This window comes from Branchiostoma belcheri, unplaced genomic scaffold, assembly GCF_001625305.1.
Source record: "Branchiostoma belcheri isolate BF01 breed outbred unplaced genomic scaffold, Haploidv18h27 scaffold21, whole genome shotgun sequence".
NCBI classification, from domain to species: Eukaryota; Metazoa; Chordata; class Leptocardii; order Amphioxiformes; family Branchiostomatidae; genus Branchiostoma; species Branchiostoma belcheri.
Genome location: NW_017803602.1, coordinates 3,518,278 through 3,535,904, shown reverse-complemented (window position 1 = coordinate 3,535,904; position 17,627 = coordinate 3,518,278). Strand labels below are relative to the sequence as shown.

At 41.9% G+C, this 17,627-nt stretch overlaps 3 protein-coding genes across 4 annotated transcripts in view; 2 read left to right on the top strand and 1 right to left on the bottom strand.

Annotated features, from left to right (window-relative positions):
- The window catches only part of LOC109469666 (tyrosine-protein kinase Mer-like), a 12,704-nt gene extending 2,746 nt beyond the window's left edge, over positions 1-9,958 (bottom strand). Inside the window, exons 1-13 of the mRNA XM_019768205.1 lie at positions 9,866-9,958; positions 6,595-6,636; positions 5,976-6,126; positions 5,375-5,473; positions 4,491-4,567; positions 4,070-4,185; positions 3,680-3,787; positions 2,870-2,960; positions 2,569-2,698; positions 2,068-2,219; positions 1,733-1,881; positions 978-1,135; positions 184-320 (exon numbers count right to left, since the gene is read on the bottom strand). Coding sequence (XP_019623764.1) covers positions 184-320; positions 978-1,135; positions 1,733-1,881; positions 2,068-2,219; positions 2,569-2,698; positions 2,870-2,960; positions 3,680-3,787; positions 4,070-4,185; positions 4,491-4,567; positions 5,375-5,473; positions 5,976-6,126; positions 6,595-6,636; positions 9,866-9,878 — 1,423 coding nt within the window. The 5' untranslated portion in view covers positions 9,879-9,958. The remainder of the gene's footprint in view (positions 1-183; positions 321-977; positions 1,136-1,732; positions 1,882-2,067; positions 2,220-2,568; positions 2,699-2,869; positions 2,961-3,679; positions 3,788-4,069; positions 4,186-4,490; positions 4,568-5,374; positions 5,474-5,975; positions 6,127-6,594; positions 6,637-9,865) is intronic.
- Positions 9,959-10,679: 721 nt separating this feature from the next.
- LOC109469662 lies at positions 10,680-16,814 on the top strand. 2 transcript variants are annotated; one of them, XR_002140203.1, is made up of 4 exons: positions 10,680-10,800; positions 12,025-12,172; positions 12,719-13,656; positions 16,584-16,814. XR_002140203.1 is itself a non-coding variant. In XM_019768200.1 (3 exons), the coding sequence occupies exons 2-3, from the start codon at positions 12,026-12,028 to the stop codon at positions 13,379-13,381; spliced, it is 810 nt and encodes a 269-aa protein (XP_019623759.1). In that variant the 5' UTR covers positions 10,680-10,800; position 12,025; the 3' UTR covers positions 13,382-13,722. The 2 variants fall into 2 exon arrangements, 1 of the variants encoding a protein (XP_019623759.1); XM_019768200.1 differs by lacking the exon at positions 16,584-16,814 and having other exon boundaries at positions 12,719-13,722.
- On the top strand, positions 15,656-16,321 carry LOC109469657 (the record flags this gene model as incomplete). Its single annotated transcript, XM_019768192.1, has 1 exon — positions 15,656-16,321. A coding segment is annotated over one exon (666 nt), but the record flags the coding sequence as incomplete, so codon positions are not given.
- Positions 16,815-17,627: the final 813 nt, after the last annotated feature.

The window sequence follows — 17,627 nt, the reverse complement described above, 5'->3', positions numbered from 1 at the left end:
TCTGTAAAGAAAGTACGTACATATGCCCATTTTTCAGTCGACGAGATCGACTGAAAATAATAATGTGTTGTGTTTGTGGTGAATGTCTTTCAGCTATTCACATTTACATAACTATGAAAAATACTCTTATTGAACGATGTCTTGAATTAGAAGTGGGCAAGTGATATAATTTGTGTCACGCACCTTTCTTCATTTTCCCATCAACCACCAGTCCTATCAGACTGACGATGTTCACGTGACCGCCATCATCGTTGACTTCTATCAGCAGACTCGCTTCCTTCGCGAAGTCTCGGTAGGTGATCTCATTGGCTCGGTCCACTCTACAGTTACAGTAAAAACATACCTTCTGAGGCAACCGATAGTGGCCTCGATTAAATGTCATAAATTCTATGGTACAATAGACATATCTGTTAGATATTCTGTCAGGACCGTGCCCAGAGTTCCAAGTGAAACGGAACGGCCATTCAAAACAAGCAAGATTTTCGAAGCACAAGTGTCCCAGTCACACTACGTCTGAAATGTCACAACATCTACATATCGAGTACCCGGGTCACACAGTTACACCTGACAAGGTGCGCATTTTGGATACGGAGCAGGATTTCGGATTTTGGATACGGAGAAGGGTTTACTTTGTGAGGGGCGTGAAGGAGGCAGTTTACATCAGGGCCCAGATCATCAACTCTCTCTGAACTACGACAGTGATAGATTCTGTTTTTTTTTCTCGCCATTTGATTCACTCCTGACGTCATCACGCTTCTAGTTTTCAGAAAGTCGGTGCAGTGGGTCGTACATCTAATGAAGGTCGACGAGATCGACTGAAAATTTGTGTTGAGTTCCTTTCGTTGTTTTGTTCCTATGCCTACAATCTACAACTATGGACTCTACCAACACAGATGAGCTTCCATTCGAACCTATAGTACACCGTACAATGCTGTACCAATGTGATGGAACTTCACAATGGCCAAAAGCAAACTTACCTGAGCGTCTTGGCAGCCACAATGACGGCTTGTTGGCCTTCTTCCCTCAGCACGCCCTTCCTCACGTGACCGAATTCTCCCTCTCCGATCAGCTCCTCAAGAAACAGGTTCCTTCTTTTCTTCAGCCATGGCTCCATCTTCTCAGACCCGATTATATCCTGATAATAAGCATGTGACAATATATGAGCTTAGTGAGATTTAAGCTGTTCTCCAATTTCAAGAAATGTACTCACCGGAATATCCGACCGAACCGCTCGATCTTCAAGTATAGTCTGTAGACACGTGATTTTTCCCACGTGTGCCGTCAGCACTGGGTCAAAGTTCGTCGGAAGTCGGTACCGCCCCCCGACATGGTTTAGAGAAGGTAGGTATGCCCTGATGTACGTAGATCTGTGAGTGTAGGAACCCATCAACATATACCAACCTTGTCTCAGCCGGGACGGGGGGTGGTACCGACTTCCAACGAACTTTGACCCAGTGCTAATGTGACATCTGGGGAAAATAACGTGCCTAGCTATAGGTATATACTGCACTTGGGTTGGATAGCTGAAGAAGACCGAGCGATTTGGGAAAAAATTCCGATGAGCGAATTTCTTTGAGTCGGAGAACAGTTTAATTCGCATTATGCTAATATATGCGCCAACTTATTTCATGCTAATATATGAGCTTAGATGTTGTAATCATCAGATGGATCGAGCTAGGAATTCGGACACATTTATAAAAACAAAGACAACAAACATTGATTGCTTTGTTACCTCAAGAACTTCCTTGAACAGTTGTGCAGGGTTTAACCTGTATTTCAGTCTCTTTACTATCCGCACCGTGCAGAAGGCAGCTGCAATCACAACGACCATGATAACACCTGTGGTCCACCCCACAAGCTTTGTATCGATGGGAACAGGCTCTGAAAATTGGAATGAATTGAGATATGACGGGACAGGAACACAAATCTGAGCACACAATTTTCAGAATTGCATATATCCATATAGGGACATTTCCCGTGCAGACACACTACTGAAATGTTGCAATAAACCATTTGCTGTAGGAGACGTCTCGCGTTTAAGAAAACTCTACAGCTACCACTGTTTACCTGTCGTGCAGATCACCTCTTTGGCCTTGCCCCTGTTGCCCTTGGCGACTGTCATGGCTGAAATTGTGTAAGTCGTTTCAGGCTGCAGGTTGAACAGATTCGCTTTGACACTTGCTGGGTTCCCCTCTGGGCGCGGCACGTCTACAAGAGGACTGAAACATTGGAATTCTTATGACCCTCGCCAAGAAACACGTTTTGGAGGCGTGAGCCTGTGTGTCTGTGAGTAGCATAAATTGTTAGTTCTTAGAAGGATCGTACTGATGGGACAAGGTGAAGGGTTAAGGTAGGTCCTGACAAGAACTGTTCCGGACATGCTATTGAGACGATTTTGGATTGGTAGATGTTGTTAAAACTACAGGACCGTTTTTGTTAAAATTTTTGAAAGATGATAACTCAAGAAGGGGTTGCCACCCTTGATGGTCGGGACCTATAGTATACTTCTAGACTAAGTAGATAATAATGTTTGAAGGAATATTTGCACGATTGAATGCTGCTCTGTACCTAGAATGATGTGTCGAGGTTGCTTGTATCTGGAACAGGTCTACAAATCCTTCCTTCGGTGGTATCAGTTTCAAGCTTACAGATGTCGAGCTCGTGTGGATTACCGAAACTTCCTCCACAGGCGAAGGGTCTGAAAAAAAAGCAGTTATTGGTTTTGCTGCGTTCAGACCTACGGCCGATGTATTCTAGCTCTATGTCGGTTTATATACTCTTTACAAAAACTTTGAAATTCATAAGATTTTGAAATAATGAAATTTGAGCAAACAAAAGGTGTTTTATATGGTAGACGTTGATTACTAACCGGTAGCAATTATGTCGGTGGTTATGAACGTGTATGTAAAATGATTTGGTTCGACTTTTGGATTTGCGTCTCCGGTTGCTTTCAGCTGAATCTGAAACACAGGAACGTTTGCTGTAGTTACGGGTAATCAGAAAATGACACAAAGTTCATGGGGGCAGGAGACCAAAGGGCACACAGATAGAATTTAAAGACAGAGAGATAAATAGATCACTAGATAGATAGCTGGTCTGGGCACAATTGCATTCAAACGGCTGATATTTTGTAACAGTTGGGGATCGTTGTTGTATTTTACCCTACATTGATTGTACTATACATGCTTTCCATCGACAGCTATCCTAGAACAATCTTTCGACATGTTGAAATAGTAAACGCTTGCATTGACTATTTGAAAACTAGGCAGGTAAAACCGAACCATAAAATGCGCTTTAGCGATTGTTTGGTGTCAAAAATAAAAAAAAGAAAGACCAAGCATCATTAACTCTGAAAATGACTTGAAGCGACATAATTCATACTGTTTAAAAATTCTGCTGAAAACAACAGGCACCACATTCTTATTTGATTTTGATTGATTTTTGATACACGCGGAACAGAGGCAGCTGTTGCGCGTGTTGTGTCCCGCACATAGAAACGAATACTGGACAGACAATACTCACTTTCACTTAAGTCTAGTGGGGAAAGTCGTGTCAAGTGCCTTTCCCAAGGGCACAAGATCGGTGGTTTTGTCAGGACTCGAACCCGGGACCTCTTGATTCCGCGTCGCGCACTCTGCCGTTGCGCCACACGACCCCACAACTGTTATTTGGTACTTACTTGATATTCCTTTCCGGGAATAAGGCCAGTCAATGTTCCCTCCACCTCAGTCTCGTTAAAGATGACCAGTGGGCCGTTGGTATTTGGTTCTAGTGGTGCAATATCCAGCTGAAGAGCAAAGAAACTTACACACTCACTAGGTCGTCCTCTATAGAATTGAGGTGTTCACAAACTCGTTTCTTTTCCTAGAAAGTAAAAGTATCGTAGAGTGGAACTCGTTGCAACCAAGTACAGTAGGGGCATCATCACTAGATGTTTAGAGTTAGATGTTCAAAGGCTAGGTGTAACAAGTCGTATAATATAGCCAGCTGCCGCCGCGCCGCGTACCTGTGAAGCTGGTGTGTTACGTATATACCGGTTATACAGGTACAGATATATGTATACGCATACCTGGTAATAGTAAAAAACCCTCTTTGTTTGATCCCGATTCTGTTCTGAGAAGGACGGCCAAGTCACCGTGATAGACGTGTTGGTGACTGTTTTCGAGTTAAAGGACAGGGGTCTTTCTGTGAAAAGAGAGTCAAGTATAGTACAATCATACATACACAAGTTTTTTTCGAAAGCTTAGATTGAATCCCAGACCCACTGTAACGTGTTGGCCATCATCATTAAAAAATAATTCTAACACGTTATCCTCTTCTTGCATTTGTAAAGAAACAAGCCAGATTTAATGCAGAATTGTTATATGTCGCTGTTTTGTATCTCTAAGACCATATGCTTTTATATGATTAGAAATCAATTTTAAATCAATGGAATGTGCTTCGGCAAAAATACCCACATATATATGCTAATATGAATAAATCCCACTAACCTGTAGTCTTCACTATTGGTATCGCGTTGTACTTTCCGCAGCTTACGTTGCGAAGTGTTGATACAATTGTGCAGTTGCTGTGAAGCACAATATACGACAGGAAAAAGAGCTAATTTTTAATATACATATACAGTGCATCACACCACAAAATTGTGAAGTCAAAAAGTACTTACATCCATTTGTTAAACATTTTATAACATTGAATGAATTCGAAAGAAAGTCACTCAAAATGAAATACCATTGTCGGCTAAATGACATAAATTACAGCTAAGTTGAAACTACCAATTCACTTCCGTTTACAATGACAGCATTTGTACTCTCTGTAACGATAATTAGGTTGAGGATTAAACACATTATAGAATACTTTATCTTGTTAGATCGCTACAATCAGAACATAAATATGCCTGAATTGTTCAACCATATTACATTGTCTATAACTGCTGTACAATATAACTGGAAAAACTCTAAATATCTACGCATGTTTTAGAAGAGGGAAGCGACATTGTAGACTGATATAGACGTAATATAGTTTACTCCTTCACGTATCCTATGCTTCAGCTATCTAATCTAGTGCATTTGGGCCTATGTAGAGCGTGAACATACACTAAAGCTCATCGTCATTGTCCGAGGACCAAGGACATGTATGATTTGGAACGTTCTTGAAGCATTGTGGTGAAATGAGCAATAGTGTTGGTTATCTTTTTTTTACAATCAGAACTCGTAATGAATTACATCTTCGTATTCATCTGTTTATGTTTTGTACCTTCTTTTTTTAAAGATTTTTTTAGTGCATTTGAAATAAGCAATGCATACATACATACATACAGAAAAGAACAATGAAATGATACAGAAAAGAAGAATGAAATAGTGTTGGTTCTCATTACCTGCAGTACAGATGACTGAGATTCAGACGTGTGAATGTGTGGTGCTGTAGGTAGTACACTGGGATTTCTTGTACCATCGGCGGTTGAATCACATTATCACTGTACAGCGATAACGTGTGTTGAAAGTAACGCGAAAGCAAAGATGTAATATTAGCGAATATGATGTTACTCTAAGACTTGCCTTGTTATGCTATCCCAGTCCCATGCTGATATGTCTGAAGAATATTGAAAACTACTCGAAAAGAACTTATTTGGTACAGAGCTTATTTTCAAATCGAATTATATACACTTGATTTTCTATAATGCGAAAGGCAAAAATAGTCTGAATACATTCTCTTGAAACATAATTTGATTTGTGGCGCCACACAAATCCGAGTAGGATCTAGATTTCCTCATGTTACCATTCACAAATTACATAGGTGCATATTAAGAGAACGAAAGATTGATTGTTGATTTCGAAAAATAATTATATTTAGGTATTGATGTCTTGAGGCCTCATTTCTACATGCATTACTGTACTTTACATTTGAGAATATTTGTCTTAGCACTTCATTTCTGCACACCTCCTGCATCCGATGACCCTTGTAAAAGACGTACTTACCAACTGTCGTTCTTAGTCTTGTACAGCTGAACCACGTATTTCACAAATGATTCATTCCTCGTTTCATTCAGCACGAAGCCTGTGGTATCCCAGTTGAAAGTAATGAAGTCGTGTGAAAATGCTGGTGGAAGCCAGTTTCCGGCTGATGTCGCTGAATCGTGGAAAGGCAATGCAAGTATAAGAACGTCTTGAACGGAAAGACGACACAATATATATCACATTGTTTTATGATGGACAAAATTACCTTACCAGAAAAGGTCATGTTTTCGGGGTCGTTCTTTTGAATGTGTTTTGTTGTGTTTGTTTGTGTCTGTGTGTTTGTGTGTGTCCGTCTGTAAACACGATAGCCCAAGAAGGCGATATATTTCATTTTTTTGTATGTACATGTAAGTTGGTATTGATGAGCCTCAAAATGATTAGATTTTAGCGCCCTCTGGTACCCTCTCAATAAAATATTTATAATTCATAAGTCGTAAGGGTTAGAAGACTAGCATCAGTTGGCGAAATTATATTTTTGTGTCCTTGTTATTGACAAAAGAAACTTGTGTCCCGCGCATGCAAATATTAACTACAAGAAATCCTTAACAACGTCCAAGAGAGGTCTTAAGTGAGTACTTACCAATTACGATTACGACGACTGCACCTCTCAAAGCTGCCATGTCTAAAAGTTTAACAGAATGCAAATGCCTTTGAATCACATTAACCGGGTATGTTTCCATTACCAAAAACAATGTTGAATATACAAGGTAACACAGCTGTAGAACGCTAAAGTGTAATATAAAATTAAATCGTACAGTGGGACTCAAATACGCATCATAATGTCTGGTGTATATGTGCTCTTGCAACATCGACAAAAGAAGTGCATCGAGAGAGGAAGACTAAACAAAGATTCCATACATGCACTTACCGTGAAGGGAGCCACCCCAATGTTCTAGGCACAACTTGACACTAGCTAGTTGCTACCGTGTTGGACATTTCGAAAAGCGTTATGCTGGCTGATTCTATTTCATTTTAGCGAAAGAAATGTGAGCGGCCGGCTGTCTTCCTAACTATCAAGATGTTTAAAAGTTGTTACGGCTAGTTCATTCGGTTCCCCATACCGCGCCGCTAGACTGATGCTGTATCGATGGAAAGCTGCCTGTTGGCAACCGATCACCATATTGGCTTAACCTTGTTAGGTCTTTATGTGTGTACGATTGTGTTTTGGGGGTCTAGAACAAGAAGGCAAAGGCAGTGATTGCGAAATCAGCGTCTAAACGTCTCTAATGTCACAAGAACTGATCACACCGACAAGCTATCGTATATGTGACATTTGTATTGTGTGAAGCACTGCTTATACTCTCCAAGCAGAGGTTGATGGTGGAAGATCGTTTGCTTTTTATATATGGCCTTTTTTGTCTCTACCACCACCAACTTGGGTGCGGAAATGGTTACAGATCGACTGGCCAATTTGATACTGTCTTACCCCACCAAAAGATCTGCTTGGAGATTACACTGCTTGCACAGTTCCTATGAAAGTCCCGGGTGACAAAAAGTCATAGTTAGACAAGTTTCTGTTGATGATGAGGCACGCTTGAATATTTCACACATCCGATCCTACTAAGGATATCGATGCGACAATGGTCTGCTTGCTGACAAATCTTGTCGTGACTTGACGAGAAGAAATTTCCAACTCTTGCATGAGGTTTGGAAGCACTTTGAAAGAAACGAGGAAAAGGAAAGGAAATATCTTGTTACAACTGGTGGCGTTGAACCCGGATGATGAATAGAATCGTTTTCCTTATCCATTCTCTCTTCAATAAGCCCACACAGATGCAGTCATTCGTGCATTGCCAAGCATTGCCTTCTTAACACAGCATGGTGAATTTGCTTTCCTTTTTCTACAAAAGAGCTCGGTATGAGCTCCAGATATGCGACATACTAGTCGTCTTCTTTGTCTCTCGGTCGTTAGACCTTTAGGCGTTGCAACAACTTAAGATGTTGTGTCAGGGGTTATCTCACTATAGGAATGTTCATAAACCGCCAGTAGACGATACGCATAACCTGGTTAAATGGATAAACAATCATAAAAGACGCAACAGTCCATAGCCGCCAGGGGCTAGTTATCTGATCTCTACATTTGTATGGATTGTGGCGACAACATACTCCAGGTGAACCTGATACTAGCTCACGCTGCTGGGAGTCATGGGACAATGCCAGAACGCCAAAACCCCGCGAGATGTAAGGTCCGTTCCATCCTATATATATCTAATAGATACGCAGAGCATGGTGCCCATCTCCATTTCCATAGCCCTTGGGCGACACACAGTTGTGCAAGGCACTACAGCAGGGGGCTAGCCCGCTCGTAGTGCTGTGTGTTTGACCTTCCCACACTTTTCTCATATGTGCTGAGTGCTAAGCAGAGAAAGAAGTGTGTATCATTTTTAAGTCTTTGGTATGACCCGGCCGGGGTTCTCACGACCTCCCGGTTACAAAGCGAGCACTCTACCAATTGAGTTATTGCACCGGTGTGTAACACCACAGAAATAGTGTTTGTGTTTTTTTTTCTCGCTGGTACGAAGTCGGGGAATTACCTGCTAGCCATATCATTGCCAAAACTGTTCATACTTAACCGTTACAAAAAAAGTGAAACTATTACGTCCTAGCGAATCAAGTTATAAGCTTCTCTGAGCGGCACCAAACGGGTTGAATCTGTCAATGTATCTTTCTTGTGAAGAAGTAAATTCAAACGACAGGTACGTTTATGGTATCTATTGAATATGAATTAGCACCTGTATAAGGTGCAATAACTTCCTTATTTACTACAAATAAGATACAAGTTCACTTAGCTCCTTGCCCTTGTTTAGTAACTTTTATCTGTGTTTAGAAAACAGACCTCCGCGCCAGGTGTGCATTCCACTGCCACACGATCGTTGCCTTTCTTTTAAACCAACCGAGCAGCTAGTTTCCTTGTCATGGACTTATCGTATGCCGTTACAAAATATGTCTCTTGAATATCAAATACTGGTAGATTGCAAAGTTGCTATTCACACAGGCACATACTGTACAATAACCTGCAAAAAAGTCTTACTGACAGGAAGCACAGGTCTGGAATAACCATCGATTTTGAGAACAGGTGTTCTGTACCCTCTGCCAGAAAAACTTTGTCCGTCAAAACAATTTAAAAAGGCACTGGCTTTCAGTCTTAGACGGTTGAGTGGTCGCCTTACCAAACATTCTACCAGTAGTGGAAAAGTTACTTCCCTTGTTGCTCCCAACAATTGCGAGGCAGTTTCACCGTCCCAGGACTAGTACTGTGCCCAACATATGTTAGGAAGGCTAAATTTGTTTTCATATATGTAGTTTTGATGCTACTAGGATTTCTTTGTAACATTGTACACTAGTGCAAAACTGTAACCCTGAAATCCCAAACACAAGAATCCAGCAGGATAAGAGTTAACAGGAATAATCTGTCGATAGCGAAGAATTCTTATGAACAGGCACAGGCTGTTATCGATAACCTATTCTCAATGGAATCGTACACTCGGTAGCATGCAGTACATTTTCTTAAAAATGCGAATTGAACCGGTCACACACATTTCCGCAACCCGCATCCATACGTGATAGTTCTTCCCACAGCCAACAGGACTAACATCTATCGGTAGGTAGCACCGCATGCGAAACAGTCCGTTTGTTGAGTTTTATGTATTCACTTCTCGTGAAGTGTACTGTTAAACAAGTCAGAAGTCTGTACACACTTGCTATGTTTCAATGGGAAGGGGAACCAACTTGAGCTAGTTTTTACCAGAAAAAAAGGGGAATATCTTATCAGAGGACTTCAGCAGGTCTATGTAAAGCTCGCACGTCCACAGGGCATCTGATCTGTAAGTCTCAGTTGGAAAAGTTCCTACCTGCCAGGAGCATGTCAATGAAGAGCAATCTTAGCCACCGCACGGCGGTCCTGTCTCGGTAAATAGCCACCGTCCACGACTGGTTCCCCTGGCCGCTTGCTAGGTACACGAAAAACCCCGCCCCCTTTGGAATAGGAGTGCCCTTAAAGACGTGGCAAACTGGCATTGGTCAAATCAAAGATTATGCCTTATAACAATAGGTTTCAATAGGGGTAAGAAACTGGGCGTGCCCCTTAGATTTTGGGTGCCTTGGCGGCTTGTTATGGTACTGCATGCAGCGGAACTTCCAGTTTTTTACATTTTCGTTTATATATTTTTGAAGGAGCGTATTGGTGAGAGAACGCACGTATAAGTAACCTGTCGTGGGTATACGTAGCTTGACACGACCCGTTTCCGTCTTCGCCGAAAAATTACAAAATATGATAGTTAAAAAGCTCCTTTCTACACATCTAGTTATCTTTTTTTTTCTTTTGTTACTAACACCCCAAATTAAAAACAGGATGTTTTTGCAGACGGCAAACAGCTAGTCACCTAGCACGGATCGGGCGCGCATCAAAGGAAGTGTTTATTTATCGTTTGATGTCCTCTTTAAAGTACATGCAAATGAACTTGTCAAATTTTACTTTATTTAATGGCCTATGAAGGAGGGCCTGCAAGGTTGCCTTTCAAAGGCTGACAGTACATATGTATATATGTCGGTGGATTGAAATTTGGCGCGTAGCTATGACGCAATACCGTCCTTTGACCCCGAACACAAGTACGTACAGAATGACGTCAGTGAGGTTAAGGTCACTTTAATTTGCATACGGTTTTAGTTCCGCATGGAGCAGCAGCATTAACGTCGCTTCACTTTAGCGTTTGATACACGCGAAAAAACACAAACAAGTCACCGTACTGTGTCGTACACGACACCAGCAAGAACATACAGGGTGGAGGTATGTGACCTTACCGTCAGGGAATAGCTATGTATAGCCAGTGTGTGTCTGTTGTGAATGAGCGGGGATCGACGAATCATTTTGAATAGACGACGTTGTTTTCTTAATGACAATACGTTTTTAGGGGGGTCGTGTGGCGTGACGGTAGTGTTCACTAAGAATCAAACGCAGGGGGTCTCGGGTTCGAACCCTGCCATGCTACTAGTCCTGTGCCCTTGGGAAAGGTACTTCACACGACATTCCCACATCACTCTGGTGAACATGCATTGTATTGTCCCCTGTGTTGGTGGTGGCACTAAATTAAGTTTTGAAAATACTAGCGAGTGTGTCGTCGCCATATCTTGTGATTAGATGTATAGTCCACCACATACATACCTTACAACACTCACGGGTTTGACGTATTTCCAAGATGCCCTAAATTAACCTAATCATTAAAATCAACTTAATTGCCTGGCACGTGCTTTTGAGCGGTGTCATATTTGCTAGCTTGTAGTGACCTAAGTACACGTGTTCTTTGCCCCGTTTTACCCTTCCAGCGAACACCGCATGATGCCGCTTCTTAAATAAAGCGGCATCACCTAAACCGGTGTGTTTACTTGCTCGTTGAATTTGTAGGGTGAAGCCATACGAACGATCACTCATCATATTCACATCATATACATGCAAATTATTTGAAGACATATACAAATTGCTGGTAGGCAAATCAAACAAACGTCACGCGATTATAAGGAAAAATTGTTGCTGAACCACTGCGACCCACAGGTAACTCCCGCACGGTTGTTCTGTAGAGCCCCTCCTCCCTCGGTCTTTGTTTACCGGTTCTACCTGAGGTGACTCTAAACCTCTTGCAGTGTTCTGTAACAAGTCACAATCATCCATTTAAGAATTTTTTTTTTTTTAAATCTGGATACAATTTAATACATTTCAGAAATTCAGATGTTTCAGATACCACCGTAAAATCAAATTCAACAGTAAAATGAATAGAAACTGTTTACATACCATATAGAATACGGAACATTGTTTAATATTTCCCGTATTCACACACACTTATGAAAGACACCGGGTTGTATCTGAAACATCAGTGAATCTCTAAAATGTATCTATTGTCATATTTCCCTTCCCTTGAAACGACCCCCACATTATTAATCGATTATGGTGTTAATCAATTGTACTCTGCTCTAAATATATTTGATGTGTTGACACTATGCTCTCTTATCTATTAAGCATGATGGCTCAGACGGCTGCCTTGCTGTGGCGACAAGTGAGACCGTTGCAGACCGGGAGACTAGCGGCGGCGGCTACAACTCCACTCCGCCTGCGGTCCGGACACCGGCGGGGGATGACGACAGCTGCGGAGACGACAAAAGATGAGGTGAGCTGGTTTAGTGTTTTATTCAGACCCTTTTAGCCTTTACCACTCTTCGGGAGGCGACTGGAAAAAGTAGAATTTGGCCAAATAGAGAGATAACATGCCAGACGAGTTGGTCCACCAGAGAGTACAGTTTTGGGTGCGGAATACTGCTCTGTTTTCAGCCACCTCCCGAAGCCCGGTAGAGGCTAATAAGGCCTTTTTCTCACTAGGATAAAATTATCCGGATTGAGCCGAATAGATTGGCTTCATATGGACTGCGGGCATAAACTACAGGTTTATGTTTATGGAAAGTCTACAAGCAAACTTAAGAAGTTGATTAGCTAAAACTGAATTGAAATAGAAAACAGAATTTGTTTGAAAATGATGATTCTGGATCATGATGTCATAGCTACCTAGGTTTGTCGGTGCGACATGACAAAGAATATGCATGGGCAGGTGCATACTTCCTCCGTCCTAACAACTTTTTTTTCATTCATTGTCATGAATAAGCCAGGAAAATTAACTGTGGCACCTTCATTTGTTTCATTATTACGTTGCCCCATATAGGAGAGGTTCCACTGGAAGGACCTACCCTGGCAGGCCATCTCTATAGGTGTAGGAATCGGAACCTTGTTGTACAAGACCCGCAAGAGCGAAGAGTTGGAGCTTCGCAGGAACAACCTGGCGTACGTCAACAGCCAACTCTCCCAGCTGTACGGTCCTCTGTACGGCAACAGGCTGGCCAATCACAGGAGCTACAAGGAGGCTCTCCAGGGTCACGACAACCTGGTGAAATTTCTCCGGGAAGCCGAGAGAAAATGGCGGGACCCGGAGACAACGGATGAAGGGGTACGGTTGTTGACGAGATGGCGCAAGTTTCTGTTTTACGTCATGCATCCGCTGGATCTGAAGGCTGAGGAAATCATACGTGACAACGCACATCTGTTTGAACACGGAGTTGAGGAGGCCGACCTCTTTCGGAAGTTCGTCTTCCACGTCAACTACGAGAAGATGATCGTGGCCAACTGGCAGGAGAAGGGGGAGGTCCTCGGGAGCAAGGAAGTCTTCGAGGAGAGGGATTTCTCCCGAGAAACCAACGCTGGGAAGTCTGACCTGGAGACTTTTGACATGTTTGGTCAAGTCGTTAAACATGTGAAGGAAACGTACGAAAAACTCGTGGAAAGAAAAAAGTCTCTGATGCGAGAAATAGAGGAAAGGGGCGGGCACTAAGTTGAAGATCACTGCATGAGAACTTGGTTTACAGGTGGCTTTAAAGTGGTGTGGGTTTGGTCCCCGTTGCAGCTTGTTCTGGAACTGCAGGGGACTTTCTGGTGAATTCTTTTAAAGCCTATAACGTTAAGTCCAGATAGGCACAACTTATTTTCATTTTTGGTATGTAAGTAGCTGAAAGAGAAATGTACATAATTAGATGCAAATTATGCAAATGACAACTTAATTTGCATAAGTAAGGAGAGATCTAGAATTCTATAAGGTCTCGGACCGGAGTTTCTTTACGTATTCGTAGCAATTTGACACCCTCAGACCGACGGGCTGTCATTTCTTCGGCATAAAGGCAGATCGGAAGGGCACCTACCTTTCAACTCTTCCGGTTGAAAAGGGTGCTGTGCCGCTTATCACTAGACTTGATTGATATTTTGTGCGCACAATTTATTTAGGGGTGGATAAGGCTTAGAAAAGTACATTTTTAAATAAGGGGTCATTTTTTCGTCATTTTTAACCATGGCTGCATGGAAAAAATGAATTTTTCCTGGGTAACGGCTTAGTACTCGAAGAAGCTCAGTACAATGTTTCCGAAATTTGAATTTAATTAAAATCGATGCGATACGTTTACCGCTATCTTCGATGGCCCAAACACACCCACAACGCATATAGAACGCACCATCCCGGGGATCAGATGAAAAAGCCATATAACCATCCGCGCGGACTAATACCTGGAAGTCTTCGCTGGACCACCAACATTACAACACCTATAAAGGCTACAACTAACAGGCTTTTCAGAAAATGTGTACACAGATATTACGATATCATGGATATCGCGGCCAAAACATTCGAAACATAGTCACATTTCCGATAATTTACTGCGCACTTACTTAGAGTCAGATTTAAACTCCGACCCGGAACCATAATTACAGTGTTTTATATATATAGTACAGGAGCGGTTATCTATTTACATGTTACCTATTTAATCTATGGCAGGTGAAACATCAACAGATACCAATTAGGCAAATTATGGCCTAATTTGCATAATTGTAGATGTCGTTTGCATAATTGACAAATTAAAATGAAATATCGTGTTAACATCCTTTTAATGTTAGCTTTTTATGATAAATTAGGCCATGTTGACTTGATTATATGGATGACATCCTCCGGGAGCCCCAAAACTGATGCGCGCGTGCGAATAAAAAAAAGTTTTGCAAAAAAAAAAGTTGTTTTCATTATGAAATCTACGTGGTCATGAGGGTTGAGCAAATGGCACAGAATATGGTTTGGTGAATAATCTAGTTTTCAAGTTCATTTCTTTACAATTTCGTCTTTTTTCGTTTGATTTTGGCATTCTACGACATTGGTATAGTTTTTATTAATTTTTTTTGTAACTTATGGTATATTTTTGCTCATTTTGCAACTGTTTTGTACGATTTACAGTATGGTTGAAAACTTTTTTTTTTTGGAAACGGCCGAAAATTCATGCGCGCGCGGATGTCATCCATATAATCAAATCAACATGGCCTTATTGATTTTTTTAAATTTCGCTCAGAAAGACGATTATTTTCGGGTTTCCGAGCACAGGTCATGTCATGTTTAAGGCAAACAACGTTCAAACCTGGCTACGTATATTAACCCGGATCCCCGATTTTTATATTTTTCGACGGCTATAAATAAGATCAAAAATCGTGTTTAAGGAATTTTTTAGTTTCTGATTTTAAGTCTAGTTTTTGTCGACATATTGGTGAAAAAATGCATTTTTTTCCCCATTCTTCTCACTAAATTACCCATAATTCAAAATTAGGGCCATTTTTTAAAAATCCCTGGAACACGATTTTCAAGCGACCGTTACGATCATTTTGAGCCGTAAATGGAGTATAAAATGTGGGAACCTTTTTTTATCTGGAAATGACCGCAGGAACGCGGGTTTGATTCTAATTCCCCAGATCGAACACGATCAAACACAGTTCGGATTCTATGAAATGTGGGGAAGAGCAGGGTGGTCTACGAGTGGGGTGTGGGGAAGAGCAGGGTGGTCTACGAGTGGGGTGTGGGGAAGAGCAGGGTGGTCTACCAGTGGGGTGTGTGGAAGAGCAGGGTGGTCTACCAGTGGGGTGTGGGGAAGAGCAGGGTGGTCTACGAGTGGGGTGTGGGGAAGAGCAGGGTGGTCTACGAGTGGTGTGTGGGGAAGAGCAGGGTGTTTCGTTCATTGTCATTGAATAAGCCTGGTTAATTAACCATGGCACCTTAATTTGTTTAATAAATACGTTACCCCAATAACAGGAGCGGTTCCACTGGAAGGACCTACCCTGGCAGGCCATCTCTATAGGTGTAGGAATCGGAACCTTGTTGTACAAGACCCGCAAGAGCGAAGAGTTGGAGCTTCGCAGGAACAACCTGGCGTACGTCAACAGCCAACTTTCCCAGCTGTACGGTCCTCTGTACGGCAACAGGCTGGCCAATCACAGGAGCTACAAGGAGGCTCTCCAGGGTCACGACAACCTGGTGAAATTTCTCCGGGAAGCCGAGAGAAAATGGCGGGACCCGGAGACAACGGATGAAGGGGTACGCTTGTTGACGAGATGGCGCAAGTTTCTGTTTTACGTCATGCATCCGCTGGATCTGAAGGCTGAGGAAATCATACGTGACAACGCACATCTGTTTGAACACGGAGTTGAGGAGGCCGACCTCTTTCGGAAGTTCGTCTTCCACGTCAACTACGAGAAGATGATCGTGGCCAACTGGCAGGAGAAGGGGGAGGTCCTCGGCAGCAAGGAAGTCTTCGAGGAAAGGGATTTCTCCCGAGAAACCAACGCTGGGAAGTCTGACCTGGAGACTTTTGACATGTTTGGTCAAGTCGTTGAACATGTGAAGGAAACGTACGAAAAACTCGTGGAAAGGAAAAAGTCCCTGATGCGAGAAATAGAGGAAAGGGGCGGGCACTAAGTTGAGGATCACTGCATGAGAACTTGGTTTACAGAAGGCTTTAAAGTGGTGCGGGTTTGGTCCCCGTTGCAGCTTGTTCTGGAACTGCAGGGGACTTTCTGGTGAATTCTTTTAAAGCCTAAAACGTTAAGTCCAGATAGGCACAACTTATTTTCATTTTTGGTATGTAAGTAGCTGAAAGAGAAATGTACATAATTAGATGCAAATTATGCAAATGACAACTTAATTTGCATGAGTAAGGAGAGATCTAGAATTCTATAAGGTTTCTTTACGTATTCGTAGCAATTTGACACCCTCAGACCGACGGGCTGTCATTTCTTCGGCATAAAGGCAGGTCGGAAGGGCACCTACCTTTCAACTCTTCCGGTTGAAAAGGGTGCTGTGCCGCTTATCACTAGACTTGATTGATATTTTGTGCGCACAATTTATTTAGGGGTGAATAAGGCTTAGAAAAGTACATTTTTAAGTAAGGGGTCATTTTTTCGTCATTTTTAACCATGGCTGCATGGAAAAAATGAATTTTCCCTGGGTAACGGCTTAGTACTCGAAGAAGCTCAGTACAATGTTTCCGAAATTTGAATTTAATTAAAATCGATGCGATACGTTTACCGCTATCTTCGATGGCCCGAACACACCCACGACGCATATAGAACGCACCATCCCGGGGATCAGATGAAAAAGCCATATAACCATCCGCGCGGACTAATACCTGGAAGTTTTCGCTGGACCACCAACATTACGCCACCTATAAAGGCTACAACTAACAGGCTTTTCAGAAAATGTGTACACAGATATTACGATATCAGGGATATCGCGGCCAAAACATACGAAACAAAGTCACGTTTCCGGAGATTTACTGCGCACTTACTTAGAGTCAGATTTAAACTCCGACCCGGAACCATAATAACAGTGTTTTATATATAGTACTTTTATACATGTTACCTATTTAATCTATGGCAGGTGAAACATCAACAGATACCAATTATGCAAATTATGGCCTAATTTGCATAATTGTAGATGTCGTTTGCATAATTGACAAATTAAAATGAAATTATCATGTTAACATCCTTTTAATGTTAGCTTTTTATGATAAATTATTGATTTTTTAAAATTTCGCTCAGAAAGACGATTATTATTTTCGGGTTTCCGAGCACAGGTCATGTCATGTTTTTAGGCAAACATCGTTCAAACCTGGCTACGCATATTAACCCGGATCCCCGATTTTTATATTTTTCGACGACTATTAATAAGATCAAAAATCGTGTTTTAGGAATTTTTTAATTTCTGATTTTAAGTCTAGTTTTTG